The following is a 23,016-nucleotide window of genomic DNA, read 5'->3' as shown; positions in this document are numbered from 1 at the left end:
CTTTTTTGTGGTACCCAAATTTATGCACCTGCCTAATTTTGTTTAAACAATTATTGCATACTTTCTGTGAATCCAATAAACTTCATTTCACTTCTCAAATATCACTGTGTGTGTGTCCTATACGATATATTTAACTGACGTTTTTTATCGTAACAACCAACGATTTATACAGGAAAATCATGACGATTAACTTTTGCATCCCACTGTATAGTGTTGGTAGATGCCAGCTATATATCCCTTTCTAACTATCCAGCCTAAATACAGTCTATGGATAATGGTCTGGATAGAGTATCAAGAGGAAACCCTACTGGTTACTTCTTTTTTTTTTTATATTCACTTTCACATTCATTTTTATAATTTTATACATGATGATGTCACCTTTTATTGACTGCTTGACCTATAAATTACTTAGCGCTTTGTTTTTTAAGCCATTCAATTTCAAGACTTGCGTTCGATTTTGAGGTCAATCCGTAAATAACCATTTTTCCCTAAATGAGCTGGCCGATAGAGATGGGCCGAACGGTTCGCCGGCGAACGGTTCCCGGCGAACTTCGGTGGTTCGCGTTCGCCTCCCGCAGGCGAACGTTTCTGGAAGTTCGGTTCGCCCCACAATGCACTATGAGGGTCAACTTTGACCCTCTACATCACAGTCAGCAGGCAAAGTGTAGCCAATTAGGCTACACAAGCCCCTGGAGCCCCACCCCCCTTATATAAGGCAGGCAGCGGCGGCCATTACGGCCACTCGTGTGCCTGCATTAGAGAGAGTAGGGCGAGCTGCTGTCTGTCTCTCATAGGGAAAGATTAGTTAGGCTTAGCTTTTTCTGGCTGCATACCTGTTCAGTGATCCTGCCACTGCATACCTGTTCTGTGAACCCACCCACCACTGCATACCTGTTCAGTGATCCTGCCACTGCATTGCTGTTCTGTGAACCCACCCACCACTGCATTCCTGTTCAGTGATCCTGCCACTGCATACCTGTTCTGTGAACCCACCACTGCATACCTGTTCTGTGATCCTGCCACTGCATACCTGTTCTGTGAACCCACCCACCACTGCATACCTGTTCAGTGATCCTGCCACTGCATACCTGTTCTGTGAACCCACCACTGCATACCTGTTCTGTGAACCCACCCACCACTGCATACCTGTTCAGTGATCCTGCCACTGCATACCTGTTCTGTGAACCCACCCACCACTGCATACCTGTTCAGTGATCCTGCCACTGTATACCTGTTCTGTGAACCCACCACTGCATACCTGTTCTGTGAACCCACCACTGCATACCTGTTCTGTTCAGTGGACCCGCCACTGCATACCTGTTCTGTTCAGTGGACCCGCCACTGTATACCTGTTTAGTGAACCCGCCACTGCATACCTGTTCTGTTCAGTGAACAGTTTGGTGTGTCAGTGTGAAGCAGTACCTTAATTACACTACCTGATTGATGTATACACATGCAAGATGTTTTAAAGCACTTTAGGCCTGTCATTTAGCATTCAATATGATTTCTGCCCTTAAAACGCTGCTTTGCGTCAAATCCAGATTTTTCCTGGGGACTTTTGGCGTGTATCCCACTCCGCCATGCCCCCCTCCAGGTGTTAGACCCCTTGAAACATCTTTTCCATCACTTTTGTGGCCAGCATAATTATTTTTTTTTTCAAAGTTCGCATCCCCATTGAAGTCTATTGCAGTTCGCGAACTTTAACGCGAACCGAACATTCCGCGGAAGTTCGCGAACCCGGTTCGCGAACCTAAAATCGGAGGTTCGGCCCATCTCTACTGGCCGATTCACCTTTCTAAATGTGTCAGAAGGTAAGCAGTAGTTATTATTTCTATTACATTTAAAGTGACAATCTTTACATAAAATGCAATGCTGAGAATATGTGGAGATAGACCTAAGGAAGGCTCTTCCATATATTAGATATATTGATAATATATGTCATATATCATTTCCATAAGTGATTAATAGTATAAATTGCCCCATGTCCCTAATAATGAACGACGATCATGGGAAAGGAGGTCATCATGGGACTTTTAAGGGGCTTGTAAATCAAAGAATATCAATTTGTATAGGAATGGACATCAGGGACCAAAGAACTGAAAAAATGAAATTTTATTAACACATCAAACATAATGCACAGTCAACAAACAGTTGATAAAAGGACCTCAGTGGCTGTACCAACAACAATATGGCTGTTGTAGGTCATATAATTCATCACAAACATATGCAAGTACATTCATATGAGATATATGCCTGGCAGCATGGTGGTGTAGTGGTTAGCTCTCTCGCCTTGCAGCGCTAGGTCCCTGGTTCGAATCCCAGCCAGGGCACTATCTGCAAAGAGTTTGTATGTTCTCTCCGTGTCTGCGTGGGTTTCCTCCGGGCACTCTGGTTTCCTCCCACATTCCAAAAACATACGGATAAGTTAATTGGCTCCCCCTAAAAAAATTTGCCCTAGACTAGAGTACTTACACTACATAATATAGACATATGGCAATGGTAGGGATTAGATTGTGAGCTCCTTTGAGGGACAGTTAGCGACAAGACAATATATATATATATATATGTACAGCGCTGCGTAATATGTCAGCGCTATATAAATACTAAATAATATAAAGCATGTGTGGCGGTACACAAAACTAAATATTTACATACCAATTCCATTTTTGTTTTACTTTTTAATGTTTATTTTTATGCCCAGTACTATGCTATGTAGTTAATATTTTTTATTAAATTTTTCCCTATTGTCTAGATCTATATAAAATACACCTTTTATTACAGTAAGAGCAGACCATGTACAAAAGGATACTCCACAAACTGCACTGGAAACCTGGTCAGCAGATCGTAGGCTTTGGTCTCCACAAACGAGGAAATCGCATAACTCTGATTTTTTTCTACGTAAAGAAAGAAGAGGAATGTTAAAAGGCTAATGTACTAAACTTACCTAATGTACTAAAAGGCTAATGTACTAAACGTATCCTAACCAAACAAGGTTGCCAAAATACAATAAAGAAAAATGAAGTATGTAAAGAACAGTAGAAAAGGGTTTCTAATGTGAGAACACGGTGTCTCAAATGTTATCAAACATAACATCATAGGTACATGAATGTGAAAAATGTTTTTTCGCCAATCCCGAGTTCTCTGTATTTTTACAGTGATTTATTTCTGATCTTTAAATAGAATATAATATTAAAAAACAAGAACAAACCATAATCTGCTCACATTGGTATGGGCAAAATTATAAACTTAATTGGTCTCAAAAAAATCTTCCATAAAAGCCCAATCTGGTTAAGTGAATGCTGTGCAACCAAGTACTGTACGTATTCTGAAGGTGTCGGGTGAACTGGGCGTTGCTGGATGCCGATAGTTAAAATATCTGTAATATATTTCCAATATTTTACTATAGACTTACACAGTCCCCTATTTTCACTCTAAACCTCCTTTCTAATGCCTAACACCGACCTCCCCTCCTAATGCCTAACATCACTCTCTTCTTAAGGCCTTACACTATCCTCCCCTCCTATTGTCTAACATATACATCTACTCCTAATGCCTAACTCAACCCTCCTCCTAATGCCTTAAACTAACCTCCCCCTAATGCCTAGCACTACTCTACTCCTAATGCCTTACACTAACCTCCCCTCCTAAAGCCTAACACTACCCTTCTCCTAATGCCTAAGGTCCAGTTCACACTGGCACGTAACAAAAAATGGATCCGTAAAAAGGGAATGGAAATGGATACTAATGGATCCATTGGCATCCATTGGTATCAGTCCGTTGGTATCTGTTTTGCATCCATTTCCATTCCGTTTTAAAGCGGAAAGTGCTAAAAATAGCTCTTTTTGGGAAACCGATGTGCCCTGCAAATTGTGAAAACATACTCTGGACAGTGTGAGAGAAGCAGCAGCTTCAAAACTATATGGCCTGATTTCTACCATGTTGTTGAACAATTCAAGCAAAAACTGGGAGGAATCACAATCCTCTAGCAGTCCTAAGCACATGTGCAATCCAAGATGGAGCTGGATCATAGAGAGTTGATAGTGTGTTGTATACATCTCCTTTGTCATTGGCTCCCATGCACTGCTTCAGCCTCATTTCCATTGGGCTCAGTTGTCTGGAAAAATCACTGCTTCCCCAAACTTGTGGTCTACTTAGCGGAACATGCCAAACAGAGAAAGTAAACAGATCCATTGGTTTACATATGATCCGCTCGTATCCGTTAGGATCTGGTGCAGTAATGCCAGTTAAACAGACCATTTTTTATGCCAATGTGTCATTTTTTATGCCTGGTGTCTTACATTACCCCCCCCCCCCCACCACCACCACCACCACCACCACCACTGCCCTCCTCCTAATGCCCTCTAGTTGGCAATTGGTTACTCACAGCCCAAGTACTAGCCATTCTGCTATTAATAGCTAAATGGCTATTATTACTTAAAGTGACTCTGTAACAAAAATTACAACGTTTTTTCTACCATGCTACAAGTTCCTAAACCTATTCTAATCTGTTCTGGCTCACTGCAGCACTTTGTACTATCAAGGTCTATGTAATAAATCAATGTATCTTTCCCCTGTCAGACTTGTCGGCCTGTGTCTGGAAGGCTGCCAACTCTTCTGTGCTGGTCTGTTCCTCTATGCACACTCCAGTGTGTGTTTTATTTACATAAGCCAGCAGCTTCTCTGCTATCTTATCAGTGATAGAAGAGAGCTGGATAAAAATCCTCCGCTGTGAAAGTAGCTGGCTGACACATACTGAGGAATTACAAACACAGGCACAGGCAGAGCTGTCTGCAGGAAGCCTGTAATGTTCAGTGCATGAGAGAAGAAGGGGACAGAAGGTAAACACACAAATGATCTTTTGAGATTCAAAAGGAAAGCTGTATACAGCCTGCTTGTGTATGGATGTATTTTCTATGTGTGGACATATTGTACATCAATCTACTTCCTGTTTTGGTGGCCATTTTGTTTGTTTATAAACAAACTTTTTAAAACTGTTTTTGACTACTTTTAATGCGGCGGGGAGCGGCGAAATTGTGACAGAGGGTAATAGGAGATGTCCCCTAACACACTGGTATGTTTACTTTTGTGCGATTTTAACAATACAGATTCTCTTTAAAAGCAGTTTTGGAAGTACTAGCTTATGGGCTACTGATAGCCGATTGGCTAGTATCAAATGCCCAACTCACCAGCTCGGCACCATAAGACCACAATTTTAATATTGCGGTCTATTACTCACCCACAACCACTTACCCGATGTCCACACTGCATACCAGGCACTGCTGGCATTGTTGCCTACTAGTTGCCTCCCAGTGTGTGCCACCCATGTGTCAAAATTCTAGCGCTTTATTTATGCAGGAAAAGCTGTCATATGTTTATGTTTTTAAGTTTTAATGTTCTATGCAAAATTTCATTGTAAACTGTAAAGTTGGGGTACTTCTTTAACCACTTGAGGACCTAGGGCTTTCTACCCCTTAAGGACCGGCCACTTTTTTTCCATTCAGACCACTGCAGCTTTCACGGTTTATTGCTCGCTCATACAACCTACCACCTAAATGAAATTTGGCTCCTTTTCTTGTCACTAATAAAGCTTTCTTTTGGTGCTATTTGATTGCTCCTGCGATTTTTACTTTTTATTATATTCATCAAAAAAGACATGAATTTTGGCAAAAAAATGATTTTTTTAACTTTCTGTGCTGACATTTTTCAAATAAAGTAAAATTTCTGTATACATGCAGCGCGAAAAATGTGGACAAACATGTTTTTGATTAAAAAAAACCCATTCAGTGTATATTTATTGGTTTGGGTAAAAGTTATAGCGTTTACAAACTATGGTGCAAAAAGTGAATTTTCCCATTTTCAAGCATCTATGACTTTTCTGACCCCCTGTCATGTTTCATGAGGGGCTAGAATTCCAGGATAGTATAAATACCCCCCAAATGACCCCATTTTGGAAAGAAGACATCCCAAAGTATTCACTGAGAGGCATAGTGAGTTCATAGAAGATATTATTTTTTGTCACAAGTAAGCGGAAAATGACACTTTGTGAGAAAAAAAAAAAAAAAAAGTTTCCATTTTTTCTAACTTGCGACAAAAAAAAATGAAATCTGCCACGGACTCACCATGCCCCTCTCTGAATACCTTGAAGGGTCTACTTTCCAAAATGGGGTCATTTGTGGGGTGTGTTTACTGTCCTGACATTTTGGGGGGTGCTAAATTGTAAGCACCCCTGTAAAGCCTAAAGGTGCTCATTGGACTTTGGACCCCTTAGCGCAGTTAGGCTGCAAAAAAGTGCCCCACATGTGGTATTGCCGTACTCAGGAGAAGTAGTATAATGTGTTTTGGGGTGTATTTTTACACATACCCATGCTGGGTGGGAGAAATATCTCTGTAAATGACAATTTGTTAATTTTTTTTACACACAATTGTCCATTTACAGAGAGATTTCTCCCACTCAGCATGGGTATGTGTAAAAATACACCCCAAAACACATTATACTACTTCTCCTGAGTACGGCGATACCACATGTGTGGCACTTTTTTGCACCCTAACCGCGCTAAGGGGCCCAAAGTCCAATGAGTACTTTTAGGATTTCACAGGTCATTTTGCGACATTTGCTTTCAAGACGACTCCTCACGGTTTAGGGCCCCTAAAATGCCAGGGCAGTATAGGAACCCCACAAATGACCCCATTTTAGAAAGAAGACACCCCAAGGTATTCCGTTAGGAGTATGGTGAGTTCATAGAAGATTTTATTTTTTTGTCACAAGTTAGCGGAAATTGATTTGTATTGTTTTTTTTTCACAAAGTGTCATTTTCCGCTAACTTGTGACAAAAAATAAAATCTTCTATGAACTCACCATAGTCCTAACAGAATACCTTGGGGTGTCTTCTTTCTAAAATGGGGTCATTTGTGGGGTTCCTATACTGCCCTGGCATTTTAGGGGCCCTAAACCGTGAGGAGTAGTCTTGAAAGCAAATGTCGCAAAATGACCTGTGAAATCCTAAAGGTACTCATTGGACTTTGGGCCCCTTAGCGCACTTAGGGTGTAAAAAAGTGCCACACATGTGGTACCGCCGTACTCAGGAGAAGTATTATAATGTGTTTTGGGGTGTATTTTTACACATACCCATGCTGGGTGGAAGAAATATCTCTGTAAATCACAATCTTTTGATTTTTTTTACACACAATTGTCCATTTACAGAGAGATTTCTCCCACCCAGCATGGGTATGTGTAAAAATACACCCCAAAACACATTATACTACTTCTCCTGAGTACGGCGATACCACATGTGTGGCACTTTTTTGCACCCTAACCGCGCTAAGGGGCCCAAAGTCCAATGAGTACTTTTAGGATTTCACAGGTCATTTTGCGACATTTGCTTTCAAGACGACTCCTCACGGTTTAGGGCCCCTAAAATGCCAGGGCAGTATAGGAACCCCACAAATGACCCCATTTTAGAAAGAAGACACCCCAAGGTATTCCGTTAGGAGTATGGTGAGTTCATAGAAGATTTTATTTTTTTGTCACAAGTTAGCGGAAATTGATTTGTATTGTTTTTTTTCACAAAGTGTCATTTTCCGCTAACTTGTGACAAAAAATAAAATCTTCTATGAACTCACCATAGTCCTAACAGAATACCTTGGGGTGTCTTCTTTCTAAAATGGGGTCATTTGTGGGGTTCCTATACTGCCCTGGCATTTTAGGGGCCCTAAACCGTGAGGAGTAGTCTTGAAAACAAATGTCGCAAAATGACCTGTGAAATCCTAAAGGTACTCATTGGACTTTGGGCCCCTTAGCGCACTTAGGGTGTAAAAAAGTGCCACACATGTGGTACCGCCGTACTCAGGAGAAGTATTATAATGTGTTTTGGGGTGTATTTTTACACATACCCATGCTGGGTGGAAGAAATATCTCTGTAAATCACAATCTTTTGATTTTTTTTACACACAATTGTCCATTTACAGAGAGATTTCTCCCACCCAGCATGGGTATGTGTAAAAATACACCCCAAAACACATTATACTACTTCTCCTGAGTACGGCGATACCACATGTGTGGCACTTTTTTGCACCCTAACCGCGCTAAGGGGCCCAAAGTCCAATGAGTACTTTTAGGATTTCACAGGTCATTTTGCGACATTTGCTTTCAAGACGACTCCTCACGGTTTAGGGCCCCTAAAATGCCAGGGCAGTATAGGAACCCCACAAATGACCCCATTTTAGAAAGAAGACACCCCAAGGTATTCCGTTAGGAGTATGGTGAGTTCATAGAAGATTTTATTTTTTTGTCACAAGTTAGCGGAAATTGATTTGTATTGTTTTTTTTCACAAAGTGTCATTTTCCGCTAACTTGTGACAAAAAATAAAATCTTCTATGAACTCACCATAGTCCTAACAGAATACCTTGGGGTGTCTTCTTTCTAAAATGGGGTCATTTGTGGGGTTCCTATACTGCCCTGGCATTTTAGGGGCCCTAAACCGTGAGGAGTAGTCTTGAAAGCAAATGTCGCAAAATGACCTGTGAAATCCTAAAGGTACTCATTGGACTTTGGGCCCCTTAGCGCACTTAGGGTGTAAAAAAGTGCCACACATGTGGTACCGCCGTACTCAGGAGAAGTATTATAATGTGTTTTGGGGTGTATTTTTACACATACCCATGCTGGGTGGAAGAAATATCTCTGTAAATCACAATCTTTTGATTTTTTTTACACACAATTGTCCATTTACAGAGATATTTCTCCCACCCAGCATGGGTATGTGTAAAAATACACCCCAAAACACATTATACTACTTCTCCTGAGTACGGAGATACCACATGTGTGACACTTTTTTGCAGCCTAGGTGCGCTAAGGGGCCCAACGTCCTATTCACAGGTCATTTTGAGGCATTTGTTTTCTAGACTACTCCTCGCGGTTTAGGGCCCCTAAAATGCCAGGGCAGAATAGGAACCCCACAAGTGACCCCATTTTAGAAAGAACACACCCCAAGGTATTCTGTTAGGTGTATGACGAGTTCATAGAAGATTTTATTTTTTGTCAAAAGTTAGCGGAAAGTGACACTTTGTGGAAAAAAAACAATAAAAATCAATTTCCGCTAACTTTTGACAAAAAATAAAATCTTCTATGAACTCGTCATACACCTAACAGAATACCTTGGGGTGTCTTTTTTTCTAAAATGGGGACACTTGTGGGGTTCCTATACCGCCCTGGCATTTTACGGGCCCAAAACCGTGAGTAGTCTGGAAACCAAATGTCTCAAAATGACTGTTCAGGGGTATAAGCATCTGCAAATTTTGATGACAGGTGGTCTATGAGGGGGCGAATTTTGTGGAACCGGTCATAAGCAGGGTGGCCTTTTAGATGACAGGTTGTATTGGGCCTGATCTGATGGATAGGAGTGCTAGGGGGTTGACAGGAGGTGATTGATGGGTGTCTCAGGGGGTGGTTAGAGGGGAAAATAGATGCAATCAATGCACTGGGGAGGTGATCGGAAGGGGGTCTGAGGGGGATCTGAGGGTTTGGCCGAGTGATCAGGAGCCCACACGGGGCAAATTAGGGCCTGATCTGATGGGTAGGTGTGCTAGGGGGTGACAGGAGGTGATTGATGGGTGTCTCAAGGTGTGATTAGAGGGGGGAATAGATGCAAGCAATGCACTGGCGAGGTGATCAGGGCTGGGGTCTGAGGGCATTCTGAGGGTGTGGGCGGGTGATTGAGTGCCCTAGGGGCAGATAGGGGTCTAATCTGATAGGTAGCAGTGACAGGGGGTGATTGATGGGTAATTAGTGGGTGTTTAGGGTAGAGAACAGATGTAAACACTGCACTTGGGAGGTGATCGGACGTCGGATCTGCGGGCGATCTATTGGTGTGGGTGGGTGATCAGATTGCCCGCAAGGGGCAGGTTAGGGGCTGATTGATGGGTGGCAGTGACAGCGGGTGATTGATGGGTGGCAGTGACAGGGGGTGATTGATGGGTGGCAGTGACAGGGGGTGATTGATGGGTGATTGATAGGTGATTGACAGGTGATTGACAGGTAATCAGTGGGTTATTACAGGGGAGAACAGATGTAAATATTGCACTGGCGAATTGATAAGGGGGGGTCTGAGGGCAATCTGAGCGTGTAGGCGGGTGATTGGGTGCCCGCAAGGGGCAGATTAGGGTCTGATCTGATGGGTAACAGTGACAGGTGGTGATAGGGGGTGATTGATGGGTGATTGATGGGTAATTAGTGGGTGTTTAGAGGAGAGAATAGATGTAAACGCTGCGCTTGGGTGGTGATCTGATGTCGGATCTGCGGGCGATCTATTGGTGTGGGTGGGTAATCAGATTGCCCGCAAGGGGCAGGTTAGGGGCTGATTGTTGGGTGGCAGTGACAGGGGGTGACAGGGGGTGATTGATGGGTGATAGGTGATTGGCAGGTGATCAGTGGGTTATTACAGGGAAGGATAGATGTAAATAATGCGCTGGCGAATTGATAAGGGGGGGTCTGATGGTAATCTGAGCATGTAGGCGGGTGATTGGGTGCCCGCAAGGGGCAGATTAGGGTCTAATCTGATAGGTAACAGTGATAGGGGGTGATTGATGGGTGATTGATGGGTAATTAGTGGGTGTTTAGAGAAGATAACAGATGTAAACAATACATTTGGGAGGTAATCTGACGGCGGGTTTGCGGGCGATCTAATGGTGTGGGTGGGTGATCAGATTGCCCGCAAGGGGCAGGTTAGGGGCTGATTGATGGGTGGCAGTGTCAGGGGGTGACAGGGGGTGATTGATGGGTGATAGGTGATTGGCAGGTGATTGACAGGTGATCAGTGGGTTATTACAGGGAAGAACAGATGTAATGAATGCACTGGTGAATTGATAAGGGGGGGTCTGAGGGCAATCTGAGTGTGTGGGCGGGTGATTGGGTGCCCGCAAGGGGCAGATTAGGGTCTGATCTGATAGGTAAAAGTGACAGGTGGTGATAGGGGGTGATTGATGGGTGATTGATGGGTAATTAGTGGGTGTTTAGAGGAGAGAATAGATGTAAACAATGGATTTGGGAGGTGATCTGATGTCGGATCTGCGGGCGATCTATTGGTGTGGGGGGGTGATCAGATTGCCCGCAAGGGGCAGGTTAGGGGCTGATTGATGGGTGGCAGTGACAGGGGGTGATTGATGGGTGATTGACAGGTGATTGACAGGTGATTGACAGGTGATTGACAGGTGATCAGGGGGGATAGATGCATACAGTACATGGGGGGGGGTCTGGGGGGGGGGGGTCTGGGGAGAATCTGAGGGGTGGGGGGGTTATCAGGAGGGAGCAGGGGGCAGGGGGGGGGGGTATAAAAAAAATAGCGTTGACAGATAGTGACAGGGAGTGATTGATGGGTGATTAGGGGGGTGATTGGGTGCAAACAGGGGTCTGGGGGGTGGGCAGGGGGGGGTCTGATGGGTGCTGTGGGCGATCTGGGGTGGGGGGGGGGGAGAAAATCAGTGTGCTTGGTGCAGACTAGGGTGGCTGCAGCCTGCCCTGGTGGTCCCTCGGACACTGGGACCACCAGGGCAGGAGGCAGCCTGTATAATACACTTTGTAAACATTACAAAGTGTATTATACACTTTGTATGCGGCGATCGTCGGGTTAACATCCCGCCGGCGCTTCCGTATGGCCGGCGGGATGTTGCGGCGAGTGAGCGGCGACAGGCGGAGGCGGAGGATCGCGTCACGGATGACGCGATCGCTCCGCCCATGCCCAAACAAGGACCGCCGCATTTTGTCAATACGGCGGTCCTTGCGGCGTCTACTTCCCGGCCGCCATTTGTCTATACGGCGGTCGGGAAGTAGTTAAAATATTGCTCTGTGACATCTCAGCATATTCCAGGCTGTGAAGCTTATAACATTATTTTAGTTACAGAAGATAAAACATTTTTGTTTATGTTAGAAGCAACTTTCAAATGTCAAGGTTATAGATAAGCGTACTGTGTGAAGACTGAAAAGAAGAAGTTTAAAATTCACATTACTGCAGCAGTCATATATATACACATTTTCTCAATTGTTACATATAAATATTATTAATCTAAATATTAATAATCAATACAGTCCTTCCAAAGAAAGAAATAATTATTGTTAAACCCTATATAATATAATTTAATATTTTTGAAATATATTTAAATGCTGGATTCTGCAGTGAAAGTTTCAAAACACATTAGCTGTGTTTCACAAAGTTGTTTTGACTATGATTGTCCTTTGGAATGTCAATACAAGTTTGCAAGGTTTTCTGTATTGTCCCATATTTAGGACAATTATGCCACCTGGCGGTTTCATAGTTTTATAAAATTAATATTATTAATACAGCTTGATATTTACATGATGAAATAATGACATCGGGCGGTGGAAATTAAATTTATTTCTTCATCAGAAAGACAAAATATATAGAACAAGATTTTATATTATTAAGTTTTAATATGCAATTATATCTTATATGATTGTTTTACGAAGAATTATATAATAAGCTTTATATTTAAATACGTATATTAGAAGCCCTGTATGTTTTAATAAGCCTTAATTTGCTGAAAACTCTTTACAGTGTTACATTGTCAACCTGACCAATCTTATGTCTGGGAAAGAACAGACACATTCCAAACTAATTAGCAGAAGGACACATTATCAGAACTGCGTGAATGAATGAATGACATTGTTTAATGTTTGGAAGTCCCAATGTCTGGGGCAAATAAGTCAACCAGCAGACAAGATGGCTGGTGACATCGATTTTTAATTAACTACGTCAGAAATTACCTAATCAGAATGTGTAAACATTGCAAACCTACGTAGATTCTCACAGTTAAGGTAATTAAGGAGTTTACCGTATTAACAAAAATGTTATGGTTATTTTAAATGTCAAAAATAGCAAGCTACGCATGGAAGTTTTAGCCAATCAGAACCTGGGATTTAGGGAAAGTCCAGATTAGGCAGACATATTGCATCCAATCACTATAAAAGTAGGAGCTGAAAGCTTATAGTTTGCACTAGCCTACCAATCTCCTGAGAAGACACACGAGGCAGAAGCTACCTTCCCACACGTGGTTCTAGATGCTGAAGAGATGACTGAGAAGGGGTAATATGCTTAATATTCTGGTGATTTACTTTATTAATTTTTCAGCATTAAATTCTGTTAAGATGTAAGCAAGAATTTTTTTTAGAAGCTATTTTTATGCTATTTCTTTAAGAAGATTACTACAAGTTTTACACAGCTACTAGATACACAGCTATTGATACAGATGAAACTACTTTTGATCTTATTCTACATAACACAACTGTTATATACTTTTTTGTATGTACTTAGAAGATTGATGATCGCTTGCCTATAAAGCCTTGATGAGATGGAATAATGTTAGAAGGAAACACTACTTGGAACTGTTCATATTTTGTATATATGCTGTATGATAAGCAAATACATTTTTTTAATATAAAATCATATACTGAGTGCTCTGATTAATTTCAAGGTACACTGTCAGTCTATAATTACTGTTATTGAGGGTTCAGATCCCGCTATGCCGGATTTATATGATAGAAACGCTTTAAGGGCTGGTTCTTTACTGAGTTAGCAATCTATACTTTTCTTTGTCTGCACTGAAGCCCCAGCAGAAGCATCTTTGAGTTACTTTGAATTGACTGGGGCTCCCCATTTATCCACTGGTGTGAGATTTTTAAGCTTCTCCTTGCTTTCTTTAATCTAGGTTTTTTGAGCTGATGGCACTACTACACTGATTGTCCTGTAAAACACAATTATCCATATGGCCAAATCTACCTGCATCGCTCTTAAACTATGAACAGATTTATTCCTATAAAACAGATGATGGATAAAGTACAATGCAGTACAATGCAGTCTCCATCAATCCTTCTATTAATAGATCAGCATGTGTATATGCGCACTTGACTGAGGCTTGACTGGGTAATGGATATTCTTTGAAGGAGAGAGATACTGCAGAACTAAGAGAAACAACAGTAGCTGGCTGCGAAAATCCAGTCCAGCATATTGCTATAATTAAGTGAAGCAGAGACATTATCTTATCCAACCATTTTGTTGGTCCACTATAATTGTGTTGGTATTGAGGTTTATGAAGCTCCAACGGCTTATTCCACAAAATTAAGATGGATCTATCGAGCTTCCATGGTGGAACTTTAAATATCACGCTAGAGTAATTTACAATCTGGACACGGCAATTACTTTTTCTCCTGACTTATCTCCTAGTAGATCATTTTCTCATCAGGGCCCATATGCAATTAACTTTTTCTCCTGAGTTTTCACCTAGGTGATATTTTTAAACTTGTGAATAAAATGCCTTTTAAGCCACTAGAAAGCAATAAAATACTCAAAATAAGTTTGATAGTACTTTTTTAATTTATTTTTTGGCACTTTTTTCATTGAAAAGCGCTGGAAAGTTATTTTAAATTGAAGATAAAAAAATTATCTCCTAGGAGGAAACTCAGGTGAAAAAGTGAATTGCATATGGAGGCCGGTGTTTTAAATAACTTTTCAGCACTCTGCAATTGAAAAGTACCAAAAATCGGGTGAAAAAGTACTGTCAAAATTATTTTGAGTATTTTGTTGCTTAGTGGTGGTATAAAAGGCATTTTATTGACAAGTTGTGAAAATATCATCTAGGGGAAAACTCAGGTGAAGTGAATTGCATATGGGTCACCTTTTCTGATAATCAGCTGACTGTAGGTCAGCTTTAATAGCTTTATTATGTAGTTTAATCTCTTGACCAGCTTTCATTGTTTGAGTGTAAGGTTTAGCGGAGGCAGGGCAGTTTCTAGGCTAAAATGCACCCAGTGCGAGAGTGTAAAAATTGCGCCCCCCCGTGCCGGAGCCAGGTATAGGTGCCTGCAGTATAGGTTAGCTAGGTCTAGTTGCACTCAGTATAGGTAGTGGGCTATAGGTCCCCCCAATATAGGTAGCCAGGCATAGGTGCCCCAGTATAATTGCCCCGAGTATAGATTAGCCAGGTAGGTGCCTCCAGTATAGGTATCCAGTATAGTTCAGGGGCGGACTGGCCAGGGGGGCAATCTCCCCCCAGGCCGCCTTTCATTCAGTGATTTAGGGTAGGTTTGGTGTCTGGTGTATTGGGGTTTGTTGTAAGGCAATGTGAAACTTGAGGCTAGCTGATAAAAGTGCAATCAGAGGACAGGCAAGCTGGTAAATATACACAGCATGATGCAGAGCTTGCCTGAAGGGTCCGTGGGCAAACATCTGTCTGGTCTCTCCCTATTGTTATTATGACTGCATGTGTGGATAAGGTGTTATACAAGTTAAAGTTTTTGACAGTCCCTAGAATCCAGGAGGGCTACTTTCTGACTTGTGTGAGAGACTGGCAGGGACAGGAGTCCTATTACAGGCAAGTAGCCTCTGTGTGATGTGCAATACAGATAAGCTCTCTGCTCCATCTCAGGCTATTCTCAATTTCTCTCCACTCCTCCTCTCTCTGGGCTAGTGCACGCCAAAATCGCAATAGCAATCGCTAGCAATTTGTGAGTGTGATTTTGTGAAACGATTTTCAGAGCGGTTTTTTTAATGAATTGCTCCAAAAAATGCTACATGCAGTGTGTAGCATTTTTTGGAGCAATTCATTAAAAATAGCTCTGAAAATCGCTTCACAAAATCACACTCACAAATTGCTAGCAATTGCTATTGCGATTTTTGCGTGCACTAGCCCAGAGGAGTGGAGAGAAATTGAGAATAGCCTGAGATGGAGCAGAGAGCTTATCTGTATTGCACATCACACAGAGACTACTTGCCTATCATAGGACTCCTGTCCCTGACAGTCCCTCACACAAGTCAGAAAGCAGCCCTCCTGGAGTCTAGGGACTGTCAAAAACTTTTCAACTTGTATAACACCTTACCCACACATGCAGTCATAATAACAATGGGGAGAGACCAGACAGATGTTTGCCCACAGACCCTTCAGGCAAACTCTGCATCATTCATGCTGTGTATATTTGCCAGCTTGCCTGTCTTCTGATTGCACTTTTATCCCCTAGCCTCAAGTTTCACATTGCCTTACAACAAAAGCAAATACACCAGACACCAGACCTGCCCTAAATCACTGAATGAAAGGTGGCCTGGGGGGAGATTGCCCCCCTTCCCCCCTGGCCAGTCAGTGTAGCTGTATACAGTGCTTCCCTGAACTAATTACTTTGCAGTCCCCTGGGGAGAGGGAGGGAGAGTTCACAGCGCCCTTTGGCTGTCTGCGCTCAGGGCTGCCGCACGGCTGCACGGCCCCTAGAAACGGGTCTGAGCGGAGGCACCGCCGCCACGCTGGGCAGCATGGCGGTGGTCTCCGCTTCCCAGCCGGTGGTTTCCGCTACACATGCGGAGCTGCTGGCACAGAGCAGTGGGGACACCGCCGCCGCGGCTGGCGTCATGACAGCGGGTCCCGCAATCCAGCCGGCGGACTTCAGTGCGCGTTCGTGCGCTGATCTGGGGCCTGGCCTCTCTGGTGCACAGAGGCAGAGGGTCACGCACGCGCACGCGAGGCAGCAGGACTTTTACCTCCTACGTAGGAGGGTCAGCTGACTCTCCAGTCAGCTGACCTCAGGAGGTCTCCGGATTAGCTGGGCTTCTGGGCGGGCTGGCTAAGTGACTCTCAGCATATAAGGAGCTGGATGTCAGTTGCTCCTTGTCTGCTGTCATGAATACATTCGTGTTAGCGCTCAGACCTTAGTCTAGTTTCCTAGGTGTTGATACCAAGGACGTCACACCTTAGATTAGGATTGTATTTGTATATTTACCTGTGTTTTGACTCTGGCTATCCCTGACTACTCTTTACTCTAATCGCTCTTGTACTTATGCCTATCTGATTCAAGTTGCCGACCCTGCCTGTTTACCGACTCTGAATCAGCCTTCCGTTTCTGTACTGCTGCCGCCTTTTCTGTTGCCGAACCTCTGCTTGTCTGACCTTTCTCCCTTCAGTGGAACGTCTCCCACTGTAGGGTTATCTCTGAGGCTTGCCTCTCCGAGACGCCTGCCCTAGCAGACGATTACTGCCAGGGGCCGAGATTCCTCTCTTTGCCTGGTTTGAGGATCTCACACACAAACAACAAACAAACACAGAACACTTATATCGCGCTTTTCTCCTGGCGGACTCAAAGCGCCAGAGCTGCAGCCACTAGGACGCGCTCTATAGGCAGTAGCAGTGTTAGGGAGACTGGCCCAAAGTCTCCTACTGAATAGGTGCTGGCTTACTGAACAGGCAGAGCCGAGATTCGAACCCTGGTCTCCTGTGTCAGAGGCAGAGCCCTTAACCATTACTCCATTCAGCCTTTCAGAGGTAACCACACCTCTGAGGAATTGCCGTGTGGTGGATATTTCCACGATCTTGTGAATTATTATTGTCGTTATTGTCATTTACTGTATTAGGTGTCCGGAGGTTAGTTACACTTGTATTATTGGTGATTCTGCAGATCATCGATAATCAGGTGACATCTGTATTATTGGCGATACTGCAGATCACCAATAATCAGATTCTCTCTGTTTGCTGACACCGATCCTTACAGAACAGCAGACCAAATATTATGGATGCATTACGCAGCCAGGTTGAGGCCTTAACCACCTCAGTAAATAACCTCATCGAGGTGGTTAATACGCAATAGACCCAGATCACTCAACTGTCTGGATCTGTGCAGGTCCTCCAGACGGCTGTTGCTACTATGCAATCCCCTCCAGTCACAGATCTGCGTTTGCCAGTACCTGAGAAATTTTCAGGACACAGGTCTGACTTCCAGAACTTTCGCAACCGAGTGTTGTCTTATTTTAAGTTGAGACCCAACTTGTCAGGTACCGAACCTCAGAGGGTGACGTTTATAAAGACCTTTTTGTCCGGGGACTCACAAACCCGGGCATATGGTCTCCCGCCTGAAGATGTGGCATTAACCTCTGTCCAGGAATTTTTTAAAGCAATGGCCATCATTTATGACGATCCGGATGCTTCGATCACTGCTGAGAGGAAGCTCAAAACTCTCAAGCAGGGTCGAGATACGGTTGAGGTTTATGCGGCAGAATTTAGAAGGTGGGCTGTGTCATCTAGGTGGGGGTCCTATGCTTTTCTAGACTGCTTTCTTTCAGGCCTATCAGACACAGTTTCTGAATTAATGTTAAGTCATCCTGAACCGAAGTCAATTGATGACGCTATTTCACTGGTGGTGCGAGCAGACCGCCGGTTACGTTATCAGCGTCAATCCAGAGGAAGGAATGCAGTAAGGGCACTCTCCTATGCGTCCACCTTACCTACCCCGCCTACTGATGAACCGATGCAAATCGGACATTACCGATTGACTCGGGCTGAGAAAGAACGCAGAAGAGCTGAGAGGCTTTGTTTGTATTGTGCTGCAGAGGGTCACATTGCTCAAAATTGCCCCAAGAAGTCGGGAAACGCTGCCGTCTAGGTGTAGTCAGAGGTAATACCCTAGGCGAGCAGAGTCTACCTCTAAATAAGAATAATCGTTTACTCCTCCCTTGTTCCATTTCTTGGGGGAATTTGACTACCTGCACTGAGGCCTTCATAGACTCAGGGTCTGCGGCCAACTTTATAGACTACGAGTTTGTGAAGGGTCTAGGAATTCCTCTACACCTTTTGAATCGACCAGTGGTAGTTACCGCAATTGATGACTCCCCATTACAGTACAGATGGCCTCTCTCTCAGACTCCGATGTTGTCTTGCACTATAGGCGTTCTACACAAGGAAAATTTACAGTTTCTAGTGCTGCGCATGGCAACCTCCACGATTGTCCTCGGTATGCCATGGTTACAACTCCATTCCCAGCAGATAGACTGGGCCTCAGGTCAGTTGCGCAGTTGGTCACCTCATTGTCATAGCCACTGTCTGGAAAAGATTGCTATTGGTACCACCAAGTTAGAGGTAAAGGGAGTCCCGATACAATACGCTGAGTTTACTGATGTGTTCTGCCCTAGGTCCGCAGATAAACTTCCACCTCATCGGAATTTCGACTGTCTTATAGACTTAAGATCTGGTTGTATGCCCCCTAGAGGACATCTCTATAATTTGTCAGGGCCAGAGAAATTGGCCATGCGGGAGTACATTAAGGAAAATCTGGCAAAGGGTTTTATCCGTCCGTCCCGGTCACCTGCCGGGGCCGGATTCTTTTTCGTACAAAAGAAATACGGTGGTCTTAGACCGTGTATTGATTACAGAGGTCTAAACAAGATCACCGTAAAGAATCGTTACCCTTTGCCTCTGATAGATGATCTTTTTGCTCAGATAACCAATGCCAGTATTTTCTCAAAATTGGACTTACGGGGGGCATACAACCTGGTGCGCATCAGGGATGGTGATGAGTGGAAGACGGCCTTCAATACGCCCGACGGGCGTTACGAGTACCTAGTTATGCCCCTCGGGTTGTGTAACTCCCCGGACGTCTTCCAAGAGTTAATTAACGAGGTCTTCAGGGAGGTATTGGGGAAGTTTGTGTTGGTTTACCTTGATGACATATTGATTTTCTCTCCCAACCTCAGAGAGCATCGTAAACATGTCAAGTTCGTATTGAAGAAATTGAGACAGAATTCTCTGTATGCAAAACTGGAGAAGTGTCACTTTGAGGTCATTCAAATTCCTTTTCTGGGTTATATTATTTCGACTTCAGGTCTCTCTATGGATCCAGAAAAGGTCTCTGCTGTCTTAGAGTGGCCACAACCAGTGGGCTTGAAGGCACTTCAGAGATTCCTTGGTTTTGCTAACTACTACCGGAGATTCATCAAGTGATTTTCTTCGGTAGTAGCCCCTCTGACTATTCTTACCAAGAAGGGGGCTGACCCTTATCATTGGTCTTTGGAGGCCCAGGCCGCCTTCAATACCCTGAAAAAATTATGTTGCTCTGCACCCATACTGAGACATGTCGATGTCACTCTCCCCTTCATGGTAGAGGTAGATGCCTCGGAAATCGAGGTGGGGGCTGTGTTGTCTCAGCGCTTGGGTCTGCAGGGCAAGACACATCCTTGTGCCTATTTCTCACGCAGGTTATCCCCTGCTGAGAGAAACTACGATGTGAGCAACAGGGAACTCCTGGCCATCAAGCTAGCCTTCCAGAAATGGCGTCATTGGCTTGAAGGTGCAGAACACACCATTATTGTATATATTGACCATAAGAACTTGGAGTACATTGAGGGGGCCAAGAGGCTTACTCCTCGACAGGCCCGCTGGTCCTTATTTTTCTCGCGCTTCAGATTTGTCATCACGTACACTCCAGGTTCTAATAACGTCAAAGCAGACGCTCTCTCCAGATGTTTTGAGTCTGAGAAAGCCCAGCCCGCACTTCCCGAGATAATTTTACCTCACAAGGTGGTGCTAGCAGCCATTGAGACCTGGGAGGATTGGGCAGTCACATTAGCTGCTCACCAGCTAGATACCCCGGAAGGGAAACTAGAAGGGGTTCTCTTTGTTCCACTTCCGTTCCGTTTACAGATCATGCAGCTGTTCCATGCCCATAACAACGCAGGTCACCCTGGGGTCACCCGCACTCTGGATCTACTCACGAGGTGTGTTTGGTGGCCTTCATTGGCCTCTGATTGCAAGGAATTTGTCAGAGAGTGTGTGGTGTGTGCCAGGAGCAAACCTTCTCGCCAGGCTCCAGTGGGTACCTACAATCCTTGCCAGTGCCAAGCAAGCCATGGACCCCAGGTCTGAGGGTATGACTGTTATATGGGTGATCGTAGACAGGTTCAGCAAGAGGGCCCATTTTGTTCCTCTTAAAGGATTTCCTTCAGCTCAAGAGCAGATCTCTTCGTACAACACGTCTTCCGGTTACATGGAATTCCGGATGACGTGGTGTCTGATAGAGGAGTCCAATTTGTATAGAAGGTTTGGAGGGCCTTTTGCCGTAGTTTGGGTATGAACCTGTCCTTTTCATCTGGGTATCACCCACAGACCAACGGACAGACTGAAAGGGTTAATCAGGCACTGGAACAATTCCTTAGATGCTATGTGGCAGATGCGCAAACTGAATGGGTTAAGTTTTTACCCTTTGCAGAGTTTGCACACAACAACCTGAGAAGCTCTTCAACGGGCTTGTCCCCTTTTCAGGTTGTGTCAGGAAGGTCTCCTAAATTTTCCCCATTGCCGGTGTGTTCCTCTCCCTTCCCGGCCCTGGAAGATTGGCAGAAGGTTTTGAAGGAACTTTGGGGACAAATGAAGAAAAATTTAGGAGTAGCCTTCCGGAATCAGAAGAAACAGGCCGACAAGAGAAGGTCTGTTGAGTGGCACTTTGCTCCTGGAGACATGGTGTGGGTGTCGATGAGACATTTGGCACTAAGACAACCGTCCACCAAGTTGGGGCCCAGGTTCATAGGACCTTATCCGGTGGCCAAAAAGATCAATGATGTCTCTCATGTGATTGATCTCCCAGCCAGCATGAGAAGTGGGAGATCATTCCATGTCTCTTTATTGAAGCCAGCAGTGTATGTGGATTCCTCTCCCCCCCCCACCCCCAGTGGTAGTAGAGGGCCAAACAGAGTACGAGGTTGGGGAAATTTTGGATTCCCGGCTGGTGCAGAATTCTGTGCAGTATCTGGTCCATTGGAAGGGGTATGGTGTGGAGGACAGATCTTGGGTACCAGAGGATCGCATGCATGCTGAGAGATGAAAGAAGAGGTTTCATCAGTTACATCCTGAGAAACCGTGTAGGAAGTGTCCGGAGTCCACTCCTCAAGGGGGGGGTTACTGTAAGGTTTAGCGGAGGCACCGACGCCACGCTGGGCAGCATGGCGGCGGTCTCCGCTTCCCAGCCGGCGGTTTCCGCTACACATGTGGAGCTGCTGGCACAGAGCAGTGGGGACACCACCGCCGCTGCTGGCGACATGGCGGCGGGTCCCGCAATCCAGCCGGCGGATTTCAGTGCGCGTTCGTGCGCTGACCTGGGGTCTGGCCTCTCTGGTGCACAGAGGCAGAGGGTCACGCACGCGCGCGCGAGGCGGCAGGACTTTTACCTCCTACGTAGGAGGGTCAGCTGACTCTCCAGTCAGCTGACCTCAGGAGGTCTCCGGATTGGCTGGGCTTCTGGGCGGGCTGGCTGAGTGACTCTCAGCATATAAGGAGCTGAATGTCAGTTGCTCCTTGTCTGCTGTCGTGAATACATTCGTGTTAGCGCTCAGACCTTAGTCCAGTTTCCTAGGTGTTGATACCAAGGACGTCACACCTTAGATTAGGATTGTATTTGTATATTTACCTGTGTTTTGACTCTGGCTATCCCTGACTACTCTTTACTCTAATCGTTCTTGTACTTCTGCCTATCTGATTCAAGTTGCCGACCCTGCCTGTTTACCGACTCTGAATCAGCCTTCCGTTTCTGTACTGCTGCCGCCTTTTCTGTTGCCAAACCTCTGCTTGTCTGACCTGTCTCCCATCAGTGGAACGTCTCCCACTGTAGGGTTATCTCTGAGGCTTGCCTCTCCGAGACGCCTGCCCTAGCAGACGATTACTGCCAGGGGCCAAGATTCCTCTCTTTGCCTGGTTTGAGGATCTCACACACGGGGTTCCCATTCAGAGGTAACCACACCTCTGAGGAATTGCCGTGTGGTGGATATTTGTGAATTATTATTGTTGTTATTGTCATTTACTGTATTAGGTGTCCGGAGGTTAGTTACACTTGTATTATTGGTGATTCTGCAGATCATCGATAAGCAGGTGACATCTGTATTATTGGCGATACTGCAGATCACCAATAATCAGATTCTCTCAGTTTGCTGACACTGATCCTTACATTGAGGAAATACTATCTGAGCAATGAGTTGAGTGCAAGAGCATGTAGAATAATGCAATAGCTGTGCTACAATGTGCTATTAACTTCATTTTTAGTCCCGCATGCAAACAAAACAAAAAGGCCTTCCTCTGTGTGTGTGTGTGGGGGGCGGGGGGGAGGCTTTTGTTACATCACTGGACACATGACTTGCTTGCATCGTGATTATGCAAGGAGATCAAGATGCACTTCTAAGCTGCTATGTATGAGTACAGAAAATCGGGGGCAGGGA

At 44.5% G+C, this 23,016-nt stretch overlaps 1 protein-coding gene and 1 long non-coding RNA gene across 3 annotated transcripts in view; one reads left to right on the top strand and one right to left on the bottom strand.

Moving 5' to 3' along the window:
* Positions 1-2,925, top strand: part of LOC137532657 (uncharacterized) — a 38,833-nt gene extending 35,908 nt beyond the window's left edge. The window contains exon 4 of the long non-coding RNA XR_011023966.1: positions 2,753-2,925. This is a non-coding gene — a long non-coding RNA (uncharacterized lncRNA). The remainder of the gene's footprint in view (positions 1-2,752) is intronic.
* Positions 1-23,016, bottom strand: part of PLCB2 (phospholipase C beta 2) — a 377,710-nt gene that overhangs the window by 122,573 nt on the left and 232,121 nt on the right. For both annotated transcript variants that reach the window (XM_068253400.1, XM_068253401.1), the window contains exon 17: positions 2,810-2,894. In XM_068253400.1, the coding sequence (XP_068109501.1) occupies positions 2,810-2,894 (85 nt within the window). The remainder of the gene's footprint in view (positions 1-2,809; positions 2,895-23,016) is intronic.

Source organism: Hyperolius riggenbachi, chromosome 9, assembly GCF_040937935.1.
Source record: "Hyperolius riggenbachi isolate aHypRig1 chromosome 9, aHypRig1.pri, whole genome shotgun sequence".
Lineage (NCBI taxonomy): Eukaryota > Metazoa > Chordata > Amphibia > Anura > Hyperoliidae > Hyperolius > Hyperolius riggenbachi.
Note: the sequence above shows the minus strand (reverse complement) of the source record. Positions and strands in the feature narration are given on the sequence as shown.